General features: G+C 49.4%; 1 protein-coding gene across 3 annotated transcripts in view; it reads left to right on the top strand.

Annotated features, from left to right (window-relative positions):
* The window catches only part of GMPS (guanine monophosphate synthase), a 36,881-nt gene extending 24,607 nt beyond the window's left edge, over positions 1 to 12,274 (top strand). For 2 of the 3 annotated variants that reach the window (XM_061565926.1, XM_061565927.1), the window contains 9 exons: positions 534 to 685; positions 1,570 to 1,743; positions 2,594 to 2,699; positions 2,969 to 3,084; positions 3,591 to 3,716; positions 4,696 to 4,811; positions 5,994 to 6,124; positions 6,875 to 7,047; positions 8,087 to 12,274. In XM_061565926.1, coding sequence (XP_061421910.1) covers positions 534 to 685; positions 1,570 to 1,743; positions 2,594 to 2,699; positions 2,969 to 3,084; positions 3,591 to 3,716; positions 4,696 to 4,811; positions 5,994 to 6,124; positions 6,875 to 7,047; positions 8,087 to 8,188 — 1,196 coding nt within the window. In that variant the 3' untranslated portion in view covers positions 8,189 to 12,274. The remainder of the gene's footprint in view (positions 1 to 533; positions 686 to 1,569; positions 1,744 to 2,593; positions 2,700 to 2,968; positions 3,085 to 3,590; positions 3,717 to 4,695; positions 4,812 to 5,993; positions 6,125 to 6,874; positions 7,048 to 8,086) is intronic. The other variant, XM_061565925.1, reaches the window with a different exon arrangement.
* The last annotated feature ends 745 nt before the right edge of the window (positions 12,275 to 13,019 follow it).

Raw genomic sequence — 13,019 nt, 5'->3', positions numbered from 1 at the left:
GGGTGAGCAGTCCGGCTGGCGGGCAAGCAGGGTTGCTGCTATGTCATTTTTAATCATACGATACGACGCAATTTCAAAGTTTGCGACATGAAGATTATCGCAACGTCAGCTTCCCTTAACTGTGTAATTGTACTCTGAAATTTTATTGTACTGTTTTGCTCGGCTATACACACACAGCATGAGTGGAGATTGATTGAAGGGTAATCGATTGCAATTCACTCCTCTGTTCCCCGTGCCTCCGATTTGCACGGTTGGCTACGTACGGTACGAAAGAAGTTCTGCATACATACATGCAGTGTAATGAATTATCCACCGGGTACCTACACATGGCGTCCATTGCTTGTTGGAGCTCCTTCGTGATCAACATCAACTTTGGGGGAAACAAAGGCAGCTGGTGGGAGTGCGTGGTGCTGACTCCTCGTGTGCTACGCCGGCGTTAACGGGCGCTTGCTGGCACCGATGGCGCCGCCGGCTCTATGTACCCAGGCTGACGGGTGGTGTGCTGTGTCATTGCGCCGTGGCGTCCGTTGCAGTGGTGCGCGCCATGCACACGTTTTACAACGGCACGACGACGTTGCCCATCTCGGAGGAGGACCGCACATCCCGCAAGCGCATCAGCAAGACGCTCAACACCACGAGCTGCCCGGAGGAGAAGCGCAAGATCATTGGCGACACCTTCGTCAAGGTCCGACGGCTGAGCGCTCGCAGCCTTGCCGAACGATAAAGTGGGGGGGTGGGGGGGGAAGCCTCCGGCAGGGGGGGGGGAAGCCTCCGGCAGGGTGTTTTCAAATCCTTGAGATTGAGTCTCTTTGTCGCTGTGGCTGGGTGCCTTTGTGGGTGAGAGTACGTCTGTGGAGGTGTGTCTCTACGACTAGGCTGAGAGTCCGTGTGTGGATGAGTGCCTGTGTTAATGAGTTTGTGTGTGGATGTATATGTGTGTATGCATGTTGAACTTTTTTCGCACCGTACGTAGCCAACTGTGTTCATCGGAGGTGCAAATCGGAATATATGTGTGTATGAGTGTGAGGAGCGGTAGTGTAGCATTTAGCAAGCCATGCCTTGAACCCGGAGACCCGAGTTCGATTTCTTCTCACGGCCAACACCAGTGACGATTATCTGAACCTAGGTCGACTCAGCCTCAAATTATTACCTGGTGCAATGTGTAAGCAATTGTCACTATGTAGACAAAGGTGGCCGGGCTTGGTGCTTTCCACCCCCACCCCCTCGAGCACCATGCCGGCCTTCAAAGGTGCTCACTAGCAGCACTTCCCGCAACAGTGTGTTAAGGCTATACGGGGGAGCTTTGTCTTTGTGTGCATGAGGGCCTTTGTGGCCGAGTGTTTGTGTGGCAGCACTGCTGTCAAGTGCACATGGTGTGTTGTGCAAAATATTCTTAAGCATTTGTGACACGGGTGTGATGTGGTGATTTGTTGTGGCTGGCATGCAGTAATGTGGCTGTGCGCCTATCTGGTTACCTATCCCCCGCGGCTGTGCACGCGTCCGACTCCACGATCGTGGATTTCCATACCAGACATCATGACGCGTCCGTCACACGTGCCCGCCGTGCAGGTCGCCAACGACGTTCTGGAGGAGATGAACCTCAAGCCGGAGGAGGTGTTCCTGGCGCAGGGCACGCTGCGGCCCGACCTCATCGAGAGCGCTTCCCTGCTGGCCAGCGGCAAGGCTGACCTCATAAAGACGCACCACAACGACACGGAACTCATCCGGCAGCTGCGAGACAAGGCACGGCTCCGGGTGGTGGTGTTAGAGAGGGGGGAGGGGGGCGCCCGGCTTATGCCGGCACAATCGTTCGTTGCTTGTTACCTGCCATCGCACGTCGATTGGAAAACACGCACGTCGACAAGTAAAACGGAGCTGAAGCTGTAATATGTGCGCAAAGAAGCGCGGAGAGGGAGGGGAGCCGTGCTTGGAATTGCACTGAGAGACAGCAAGAGGAAAAACATTGATTGGAGAATGACAAAAGTTAAGAGACATGATGGTGTCTGTTGAGTAACGAAAAACTGAACGTATTCGTCAAGAACACTGCCTTATAAAAGAGCGTATAATCGAGCGGCCAGAGAGCACAATTGTAAATGTTGTGGGTTTACTCTCCAACACACCGATGTAATGATCTCACTCAAAACACCTTTATTATAGAGCACACAGAGAGAGGCCACAGAGTTACCTCTCTGGCCTATCTCTGTGCTGTGAATAAGCGGCATTGCCCAAAATGTCGCTTAAGCCATACTTTATTTTAAGGCAGTGTTATAAGATTAGGTTTGACCCTTTCTGGCAATAAAACAGGTGTTAAGATGTTAAAACACCAATCTGAAACCTTTTGCAAGGAATTATATCTGCTTAAACCACATATATTCGTGGTGAACATGCATTGTCTTTAAAACTGATTGGTCCACACCAGATTTCTTTAGAGCCTCGTCTCAAACAGACAAGTGCTGTTCCATTGTTTACTTCACCGTAGAGAAACTGAGCTTCGATATCACTTATTGCGCCGTGGCAGCGTTGTTGTTGCCGCCGCCGCTCATGTGTCTCGCCGTTACCGTTGCTCACGCTCGTTCCCTGATCCGCCACCCAGGGCCGGGTGGTGGAGCCTCTGAGGGATTTCCACAAGGACGAGGTGCGGGCGCTGGGCCGGGAGCTGGGCCTGCCCGAGGAGATCGTGTCGCGACATCCATTCCCAGGTTCGCGCCACTATGGCCACCAACATCCGGGGTGCCCGCGTGCATCGGTCAGAAAATTTGGGATTTATGCCGTGAAGGACTGGATGGCTCGCAGATTGGAGAGTGATGAGCTGGGATTTATGCCGTGGGGGGCTGGGTGGCCCTTGGTTCCTTTCCCTGCGGTGAGCTTGCTTTTACTGCCGTGCGATGAATGTTGCCCTCAAGTTGCAGTGTGAGTGGGAAAGTGCTGCATCCCACGGTCCATCTGCTCATGATCTGCTTGTGCGCAGGACCCGGGCTGGCGATCAGAGTGATCTGTACGGATGAGGCGTACATCTGCAAGGATTTCCCCGAGACGAATCTCCTCTTAAAAATCATCACGGACTTTGCTGCCAGCATAAAAAAGGTGTGGCCCCCAGCCCTGCCGTTCGGACTGCGCAACGCGCCCTTCCCACTCGCGCGATAAGTGTGTGGCATGGTGCAGGCACGGATGTCAACTCCTGGTCACGCAACAGCTGTGGCATTTGGCCACGGTCCCCCCATAGGGTGCCGCGGTGGCGAGATGTTAATGACCTCGCCTGGTATGCAGGAGGTCGTGGGTTCGATCCTGACCCTGATGCCTTTATATTTGGGGTTTGCATGTCTCTCTCCCTATGGTCGCGTGGATTTTTCTCCCGGTTCTCCGGTTTTTCCCTCCAAATTTAGAAACACGGATTTAGAGTATTTGGCTGCTATAAATTTCCACATCATAAGCCACTTCATTGGGCTGTCATTTGTGGCCAGGTCGCTTCTCAAAAAGATCTACGCAGATCTCTCCGTACACCTATCCTGTTAGCGCCCACATTCTCACTCGCCCCTGCCATCCCTTCCCTTGCCCTCTTGCGTGTGCCCTCGCTCTCCCTCCTCCCACAGCCTCACGCGTTGCAGCAGAAGGTGAAGGACTGCACGACAGAGGACGAGCAGGAGAGGCTGACGGAAATCACAGGACGAAACTCGCTGCACGCCTTCCTGCTCCCTGTCAAGTCCGTGGGCGTGCAGGTCTGTACACACTCACACAAAAGAGGCACACAGACGTTTGTTCATTTGAGTGACGGGGTGTTAATCAGCAGCATGACATTTTTTTTATTTTGCTCAGGGAGACACACTCACTCTGGGGTGGGTGCTGGGTTTCAGATGCTAAACTATAAAGAGTATGAGCTATTTTTTTTTTTACCAGTTAAGGCCCGCTGAGCTAATAAGGCTCTTTTTCAGAAGCGAACTGGCCACAAATGATCGCTCATCGAAGTATCTATGGGGATAATGATGCAAACTCCAAATACATATTATGTGTTCATGGGGAGGTTGGTGAGTGATCCAGTAGTGGACGGTTTAAGGAGTAGCCTGGTAAATATCTGAAACGCTGCTGGCGAATGACCGAATGGGGCAGTTGGCGGTATTATGTGGTCCATGGTTGGAGATTAGTCACTCCGGAGACGCACTGTTGGCTCGTCTTAATTTGCACATCGGCGTAAGAGATGGACGCATTTGCCGTGTGATGTTCTGATGCGGTTCAGCACAGGAGCCTTTTATTAAACTTCGATTTAGCGTGATGATTGGGCATCGGCGGTGTTGTGTGGTTGACGTGGGCACTGGCGCATGGAACAACATGATGGGCAACGTCATAAATCTTTTATGCTTTTGAGACTGGTGGCTATTGGGGCCCTGGTGTAGCCTAGTGGGAGCGAGTATCCTACGACTACCGATGGTAGTTAGGCCTACAGGAGCCTTTGCCACCACAAGAGGGTAGTGGCATCCTGGATAAATAATGGCATTACTCAAGACAGATGAGCCATCGATGGGTTAACTGCATCCACAATTGCTGACAGATGAATACCTGCTTCATAGGTGCGCTCTTCAGAGTCCAACCAGCTACGCAGCACCACGCAACCCTACAATGTGGCATCGTTGCCAGCGTTTCTGATGACCTCGACGATCACCTGGCCTTAACTGGTTGTGGCGTGCGTGCTCGCACATGCAGGGAGACTGCCGCACCTACAGCTACGTGTGCGGCCTCTCCTCCAAAAGCCCCGTGCACTGGAAGTCACTCTTATACCTTGCCAAGCTCATCCCCAGGATATGCCACAACATCAACCGGTGAGGAACACGGGCCCCTCCACACTAGCACCATTTCATCATGAACTCCCGTGCGTGCCGTTGGCTGCTAGGCAGACGGCGTGAGGCTCAGGAGTGGATAGGGGATATCTCTGCACCTCTGATTAGCACGGTTGGTTATGTGCGGTGCGAAAAAAATTCAACATGCATACATGTGCCAATCTGTTACTGTGAATTAATAAATAACACCTCCCTCCCCCCAGCTGTGATTGGGTGAATTGTCGCGATTCACGGTCACGATTCGTTTAAAATATAAGATCCTATTTAGTTTTTTGTCCCCATGCTGCATTGAGAATATAGTGGCAGTTGGGTTTCACTGAGCCTATATATATATAAGTTTGGTTTTAAGTTTATATAAACCTACCCTTCCTGCACATCTATGCAAAAGAGCTTTATAGCTCCTCGGATTCCTCCAGTATAAAGATTCTTATTCTGATATATGAAATAGGTGGAAGCTGTGACGCAGTGGTTAGCAAACTGTGCTATGAACCCTGCCAATTGAGGTCGTGCTGAGGGCCCAATGCTTTGTGGCAAAGTCGCCTGAAGCCAGATGGTCGTACCGATGAGTCTATAAGAGTGGACAAGTACGAGGTACTGGGTGTGTTAACAGCGCAACAACTACGAGGTCTGGCAGAAAGACAAAAAGGCGATTGTGTGGTGCGGTGGCATCAGCGGGATTGGCCGTAGATATGACCTCTTGATCCGTGACTTATCTATTTTTATTTTACCTGGTAAGGCCAACTGAGCTACATCGCTATTTTTCAGAAGCAACCTGGCCACAAATGATAGCTCAACGAAGTGGCTTATCATGTGGAAATTTATGGCAGGCAAATAATCTTAAACGCATGTTGATTCTAAATGTGGAGGGAAAAACCGGAGGACCCGGAGAAAAATCCACGCGGCTATGGGGAGAGAGACACACAAACTCCAAATATACAGCAGGCGTCAGGGTTGGGATCGAACCCACGGCCTGCTGTATGCCAGGCGAGGTGGTTAACGTCTCGCCACTGTGGCGCCCCTTGACCAGTCCTTGACCAGTCCTCCCCGACTGGACAGGCCGTGAGTTTTTCCACGTTTTCCTTCGCTACCCATTCCCCCCCCCACCCCTCCGCCACTGACCAATGTGCTCGCTGCCCATCATCGTCGTTGTGTCCCCGTGGGCAGGGTGGTGTGCGTGATGGGGGATCAGGTGAGGGAGCCACCCACGGATGTGACGCCCACCTACCTCACCTCGGGGGTGCTCAGCACGCTGCGGCAGGCTGACCACACGGCGCACACCATCCTGAGGGAGTCTGGTGAGCGTGAAGCCGGGTTGTGTGCAGGCGTGGGGCATCTTGCTGGACGCACAACGGCCGTTATACGGGCTGGAGTATGTATGTTTAGATTATTTGGTGCCGTAAATTTCCACATGATAAGCCATTTTGTTGAGCTATCATTTGTTGCCAGGCTGTTTCTGAAAAAGCTGTATAGCTCAGTGGGCCTTACCTGGTAAAAAAAAAATTGTTTATACAAAAGATTTATAGGGAAGAACAGAAGTAGATGGGTCCAATAACAGCACCGACGATGAGCACGGTTGGCTATGTACGGTGCAAAAGAAGTTAATCATACAACAGTAGCAGTCGTAATGAGTGGTGGGCAGCCAAATGATAATGCAAACTTATGGCACGAAAGAAAGAAACAAAAGAGAAAGTGGGCATATGGGAGATTATTGACATGTATTTGTGCGTGTTTATATGGGTGTTTGTTTTTCAATGTGTGTGCTTGTGTGTGTGCGCCGTGCCTCTGATCAATAACGGCGGCGAATATTTTTACTGGACCTGGGCCTCCCCCAGGTCGGCTCGGCCTCAAACGAGTACCTGATGTAGTGTGTAAACATTGCCACTGGGCAGACAAAGGCGGCCAGCTGCGATCCTGGCCACCCACCCCCCACCCCCTCGTGTGCCACAGTGCCGACATTTGTAGGTGCTTGCTCAGAGCACTTGCCCCAACAGTCTGTTAAGGCTACATGGGGGGGGGTGGATCTTTGTCTTTGTGCCTCCACGCAGGCTACACGAGCAAGCTGAGCCAAATGCCGGTGATCTTGGTGCCGCTGCACTTTGACCGCGAGCCGCTGCTCAAGCTGCCCTCGTGCCAGCACTCGGTGGTCGTCCGCACCTTCATCACCAACGACTTCATGACAGGGACGCCCGCCCTGCCCGGCAAGCACCTGCCTGAGGAGGTGTGCACCCTTTGTGGGATCGTGAAGAGCGGACCGAGTTGTGCGACTCGCGTGCCCAGTAAACACCGCGTGCCCGAGCAGCTTCTGTGTGGCGGGATAGAGGGGGGGGATAAACGGGTGTGGGCACGGCTGGAGCAGGGGTCGGCAACTTTTCAAAGAAGAAGATACTTTTTTTTTGTCTTTGGTCAAAATAGTTTGAGGGCCGCGTTGCACGCAGAGCTACTTGTACACAAACACAGCAGCAGGTGAACAGCAAGATGACCCAACAAATTATTACTTAAATATATTTGGTGATGGAATAAGTTGCGTCTATTTAGTTCCCCCCCCCCCCCCCCCGAGTTATTCTTTGACAATAACAGTTTGACTGTTGCACATGTTGTAGTCAAAGACAATCCATCGTGACCCATTTCCCTACCATTTTTTAAAATCAATTATCTTAATATTAAATCATGTTTAACATTTAAGTAAAATATGTATGTTGTTGATCTACTTTCGCGCCGTATGTAGCCAACTGTGAAACAGAGGTGCAGCGAAAGGACAACAGAGGAGATGGGCTGATAGTGGTGCAGGACTTGCAGCTGAACAGACTTTGCCTATGACTGGTACCAGCTGTTTCAAGATCAGCTTCGATGGAAAAGGCTCAGTTGGAGGCAGCTGCCCATTGGCTACAATAGAGGAAAAGGCACTGCATCATCTCTGCCTGAGTAGAGTTGCGACTTTACAATTGTGAGTTAATCGTTCTGCCACAGTGGCCACTCATTGGAAGGTTGCTCATCCTCCTCTGCTGCCAATATGGTCTCCCTTCCTCCAGCCATCTGTCGACTCCCCTGCCCTTTGTCGAAGTCCAGGCTCAAGACCTACATCTTTACCTCTGCCTATGACCGACCGTCTCTCTAAATCAAACACGCCCACTGTGTCTGTGAAGCATCTTGAGACGCGGTTGCATTTAGACGCTAAATTGTGTGAACAGCTGTGTGTGTGCGCTTTGCCATTTTAGCAGCATTAATTTAACGGTTAACGTGGGACGTCCGTCCGGCAGGTGGTGTACAAAATGGACGAGGAGATCCGCAAGATCCCGGGCATCTCTCGGGTGATGTACGACCTGACGGCCAAACCTCCTGGCACCACGGAGTGGGAGTAGCGCCGGCGACGGCTTGAAAATCCTCACCGACTCAATAATAAAATACCACACATTCTCAGGCCCTTTCATTGTTCGAATGGATGTACAGGAGTGCATTGTGTATTTTAGTTTTTAATAACTCTGTGTTATTATTCTCTTGTCTGTTTTTAAAGTGCAGAGGCAGAGTGAGTAAGGGGGGGGGGGGTGATTGGGTACGGGGTGAGAGGTGCACACGTGGTGCCTATTATTTTTGCAAACCGCAGAGCTGGGATGGGTACGTGTTTTTTGCCAGTGAGCTTTTTGTTTTTGTGCGCATTGTTGCGCCCCGCTCACCGAGATATCGAACTCAGTGTTTGTCGCGAATTAGTCCCGGGAAAGTCAAGAGGATCACATTTTCTAAATGACGTGGCAAGCTTGACTCTCTATGGTTTTTATCTACAGGACTCATGTTGCTTGTGTCCGCAAAACTGTATGCAGCAGAACATGAGATGGGACGTTTATAAATCTACAAAGTCCCAAACGTAGCGCTGCTGTTCCTGCATTGGCTTTATAAAATATATATAATAAAGTGAATTCAAAAGTGCCGAAAGTTACAGAATGTTCGATGGGAAAATTGAATGTTGCCAAGAAAGACATGGACGCATATAATATTACTTTATCCCCAATTTAGCCTTACATATCATCATCCAGGCACATATTGTTAGTGAGTGCCTATGAAGGGCCAACAGGGGTGTTATGGCAAGGACCACATCCACCCTCCTTTGTCTCATCAGTTCTGACCTTTGCAGAGCACCGCGTGCACTGTCATGCAAACCACTGCTCCACAATTTACACGCCCGTTGGAGGGTTGACATAGAAAGCTCGGCTATGAGCATTCCTCGGTAAGTTCAGCACAAATAAATGGCCAGTGCCACAGTGTTATTTTCAGGACTGGGAAAGACAAAGGCTGCCAGGGCCTGGCATGTTGCCACATGCCTGCAAATTGGTGCTTTGAGAAACCATTGCAAGAATTGCGGGGCGACCATGCGGTGTGACGGTGCAGCAGCGAGGGTTGTGTTGTATCCCCGCGTATGCCATGGGTCTTTTGATTTCGTCCCACCTTGCAAGACGCCCATAATTGGGAGTGACCAAACAGCCCCCGCAGGAGCCTCCGGGAGAAGCTCTCGAGACTCTGGGACTTTCCGTTATAAAATAACATGGTCATCTTTTTGTATTATATTGCTGGTGACATGACTAGTCCCTTGTGTTAATCATGCAAGCCTTAATAGGTGCTCGCTAACATTTTATTGGAGGATCGTATTTCACTCGCATACACAGGGACCATGGTTTTGGTAGATGCCCTTAAGGTATTATGGGGTAGGGCTGAACAAAGTTGGTCACTACTGACGCCCTTATTTTGCAAAGTCTTTAATTAATGCTGATTAACAATAAAAGTTTAAAACTGAAAGAAGTCCTGTTATTTATCGTATCGTGCTAAATCTATATTCTTTGTTTAGCTATCATGGTTTGGGCGCCACACTGGCGAGATGTTAACTACCTCGCCTGGTATACAGGAGGACGTGGGTTCAATCCCGACCCTGACGCCTGCTGTATATTTGGAGTGTGTGTGTCTCCCTGTGGTCGTGTGGATTTTTTCCAGGTCCTTCGCTTTTCCCCTCCACAGTTAGAATTAACGCGCGTTTCGAGTATTTGGCTGCTATACATTTCCACGTGATAAGCCACTTCGTTGGGCTGTCATTTGTGGCCAAGTCGCTTCTGAAAAAGAGCTGTGTGGCTCAGTGGCGCCTTACCTGGTAAAATAAAAAAATGCTTTTAGATTATTCTTTTTGCCTTTTTATAATACATTTAATCTCTGATGCTACCTTTTGAGCCCCTCCACAGGGCACTTGGGCCACGCGTTAACAACGTGCCGGTTGTGTGTGGGGTGGGGGCTCACCCAATTGAATTCACCGCAGCTGGAACTACCGAAATACAGGAGGATTGAGTACCGTGATGTGATGTGTCCAAACTGGGGAGGGGGGTCTACTATCTGAGGAAAGGTTAATCTTATTGCAATGGGAAAGTCATGTTTTATACATGTTACATATACACATGGTTTGTTTGGGTAAAGAGATTAATCTTGATTTGAAGCTTTCGTGACTGCAGGAATCCATACTCTGGTTCTTTCGGTAAAGTCACGTAGCTAGAAAATAAAAGAAATGACGTTTCGAAAAATATAATTTTGAAGGCAGTTTATATTTTTTCTGCCTGAAGACGACCGCTTGTGTTGCCATCGAAACGTCGTGATTTATTTTATTTTATACCCACGTGACTTTACCGAAAGAACCAAAGAGTCGAGATAGATTAAGTTTAACCTCGATAGGAAAAGGCAGTTTCTTCCATTCTACTTCGTTGCATGGAGTAAGCGTTTGCCCCCATCCAGCCCTGTCAGCATTCATGGCTTTTCTTATTCTCCCGTGAGAACATGACAGCTGGGTGCTTGTGAACGAGCAGGGCTGTGTTGAGAGAAATACGAGCGATGTATGGAATTGAGTAAAGGTAGAGAGCCGTGGAACAAGCTGTAATAAATCACGTGGTGCCGGTTATCCAGTCTCGGCCAAACTTTCTTGCACCGGAACAGGACAAGCATCACCCACCTGCCTTGTCAATCGGCTAAAATACATTGCGAATAAATGATACTCAAGATGAAGAAGGTGTAATCATGACAGAAGCCGCAGCTGCTGCACAGTCGACCTGCAACCTCCCAAAGTTTTGCCCGAGCAGTATCCCATCTCCTGGACTTGCCCCTTGGGTTATCGGACTTGTCGAGGCCACTCCCGATCCCGGTCTTGGCAGTCGGCCGCTCCTCCCTTCCTGCACCACCGGATAGCAAGGTTGGCTACGTACGGTGCAAAAGAAGTTCACATGTCTCACGCAGCACAACCGTTTTTGCCACGTTCTCTTCCAGGCGTGTGCATTGCTTATCCCGTCCTGCCACGAAATTCCGAGCATTCATCTGGGACGCCTGTGCTCAAATGCTACAATTGTTTTTTTTTATTGTTTTGGATGTATGTACGTACAAGTATGTTGAATTTCTTTCGCACCGTGCGTAGCCAACCGTGATAATCGGATGTGCGGGGGAATGACAACAAACAAAACAAGAAGCAGTTCTAAAATATTATTTATTTTTTCATTCTAGATTTAAAAGTGCGTCGCTTTAGTGGCTTCCGAATATCGGAAGGAAGAGCGTTCCAGACGGCCGCAGAAGCGCATCTGAAAGGGCGCGATGCAGTGACCGTCTTTGTTCGATGGTTAGCCAAAAGCCACTGCGAGGATGACCGGAGTTCGCGTGCTAGTTTATGCCCCTTGAGATTAGCAAGGCATTGTGGTCCATTTGTGGCAAGCATTTTGTGTGTAATGAGTGCGGCCTCTCATCCATCCATCACTCCTGACTCACACCCCACCCTTGACTCCGATTAATCTCTCGTCTCCAAAGTGCTAATGAATGATCCTCGGTCATGTATATGTTAAAAACCAGCAACTCTAAACAAAGAACCGGAATTTACCCTCTGATCTTAAGGAATGTGTAACTGCTGGGGGCTTGTTTTCGCACTTTTCCGGGTCGCTGTATGGTAGAACAGAGTCGGCACGTGGATAGCAGTTACAGCTATATGAAGAGGGTATACTGTATGTGGTGTACCGGGTACATACATTTTCTGGTCTTTCTGAAATGAAGACTTGATTACAACTAACACAATTGCTGTAACGGGATTACTACTGCTCTACCAACATTAGAAGCATGTACACCACACTGTAAGATGCTGATATTTTGCCCAGGCCAAATTCGAATCCGAATATGTATTTATACTAGAGGAATATTTTGCTGGTACCGCCTGAGGTTGCATAGCTTTAGTGGTTCGAATTTCGTTGTGGCCAATAACAGCGAATTATGTGATAAACCATTATCCAAAACTCCACTCTTATTGGTGGTGAGATGTTCGCTCCATCGCCCGGTATACAGGAGGTTGTGGGTTCGAACCCGACCCTGACACCTGTATATTTGGAGTTTGCATTTTCTCCCCTCGGTCGCGTGGATTTTTCTCCGGGTCCTCCCGAGTTTACCCTCCACGTTTAGAATCCATGTACGTTTAGAGTTATTTGGCTGCGAAAAATGTCCGCGTGATAAGCCACTTTGTTGGGCCATCAATTGTGGACAGGTCGATTCTGAATAAGAGTTATTTTTCCCAGTGGGCCTTACCTTGTAAAATTAAATTAAATAATAATAAAAAGCCTACGTGTTAAACTTAAATGTAAAAAAATTGTCGTTTTTATTTACAAGGGGCATGACTAAAGTTGTGTTACGTTTGAGGTGGTGCCATTATCTTCTCTGGCCCACGGACTATTCGTCAGTCCTGTGGCGTTATCACCAGCACCACGTGTATGTTGGAACTTCGTTCGCACCGTACGTAGCCAACCGTGCTAATCGGAGGTGCGTTCGCGAGCCGTGCCAACCATTCGCAGCATCTGCAGTTGGAGATCACCGCTGTGGGGCCTGACGGGGTCACCGCTGGAAGAAAACAAAGCATCAGCCTCGTCTACGTTTGCTTTAACGAGGTAGAATTATGAATGACGTGTCACGGTTTTTAAATATGCAGTATCCGGAGCTGGAACGCGCCACTGCCGGAGCTCAGCAAACCAGAAGCGACTGCCAACCCTAAATCATAGTCAACACAAATAATAGAAGCTGACGAGTCGCCTCCTCCACACATCTGTCTTTTCACGTGATACCTACACGGGGGTGTACCCTACCCACCCCATCAGCCACATGGCCTTTTGTTGGGAGTGTATAATTTCAGCAGAATTGGTTTTCTAC

This window comes from Lethenteron reissneri, chromosome 36, assembly GCF_015708825.2.
Source record: "Lethenteron reissneri isolate LAM-NWPU_2019-01 chromosome 36, ASM1570882v1, whole genome shotgun sequence".
NCBI lineage: Eukaryota > Metazoa > Chordata > Hyperoartia > Petromyzontiformes > Petromyzontidae > Lethenteron > Lethenteron reissneri.
This window is presented reverse-complemented; position numbering and strand designations above follow the sequence as displayed.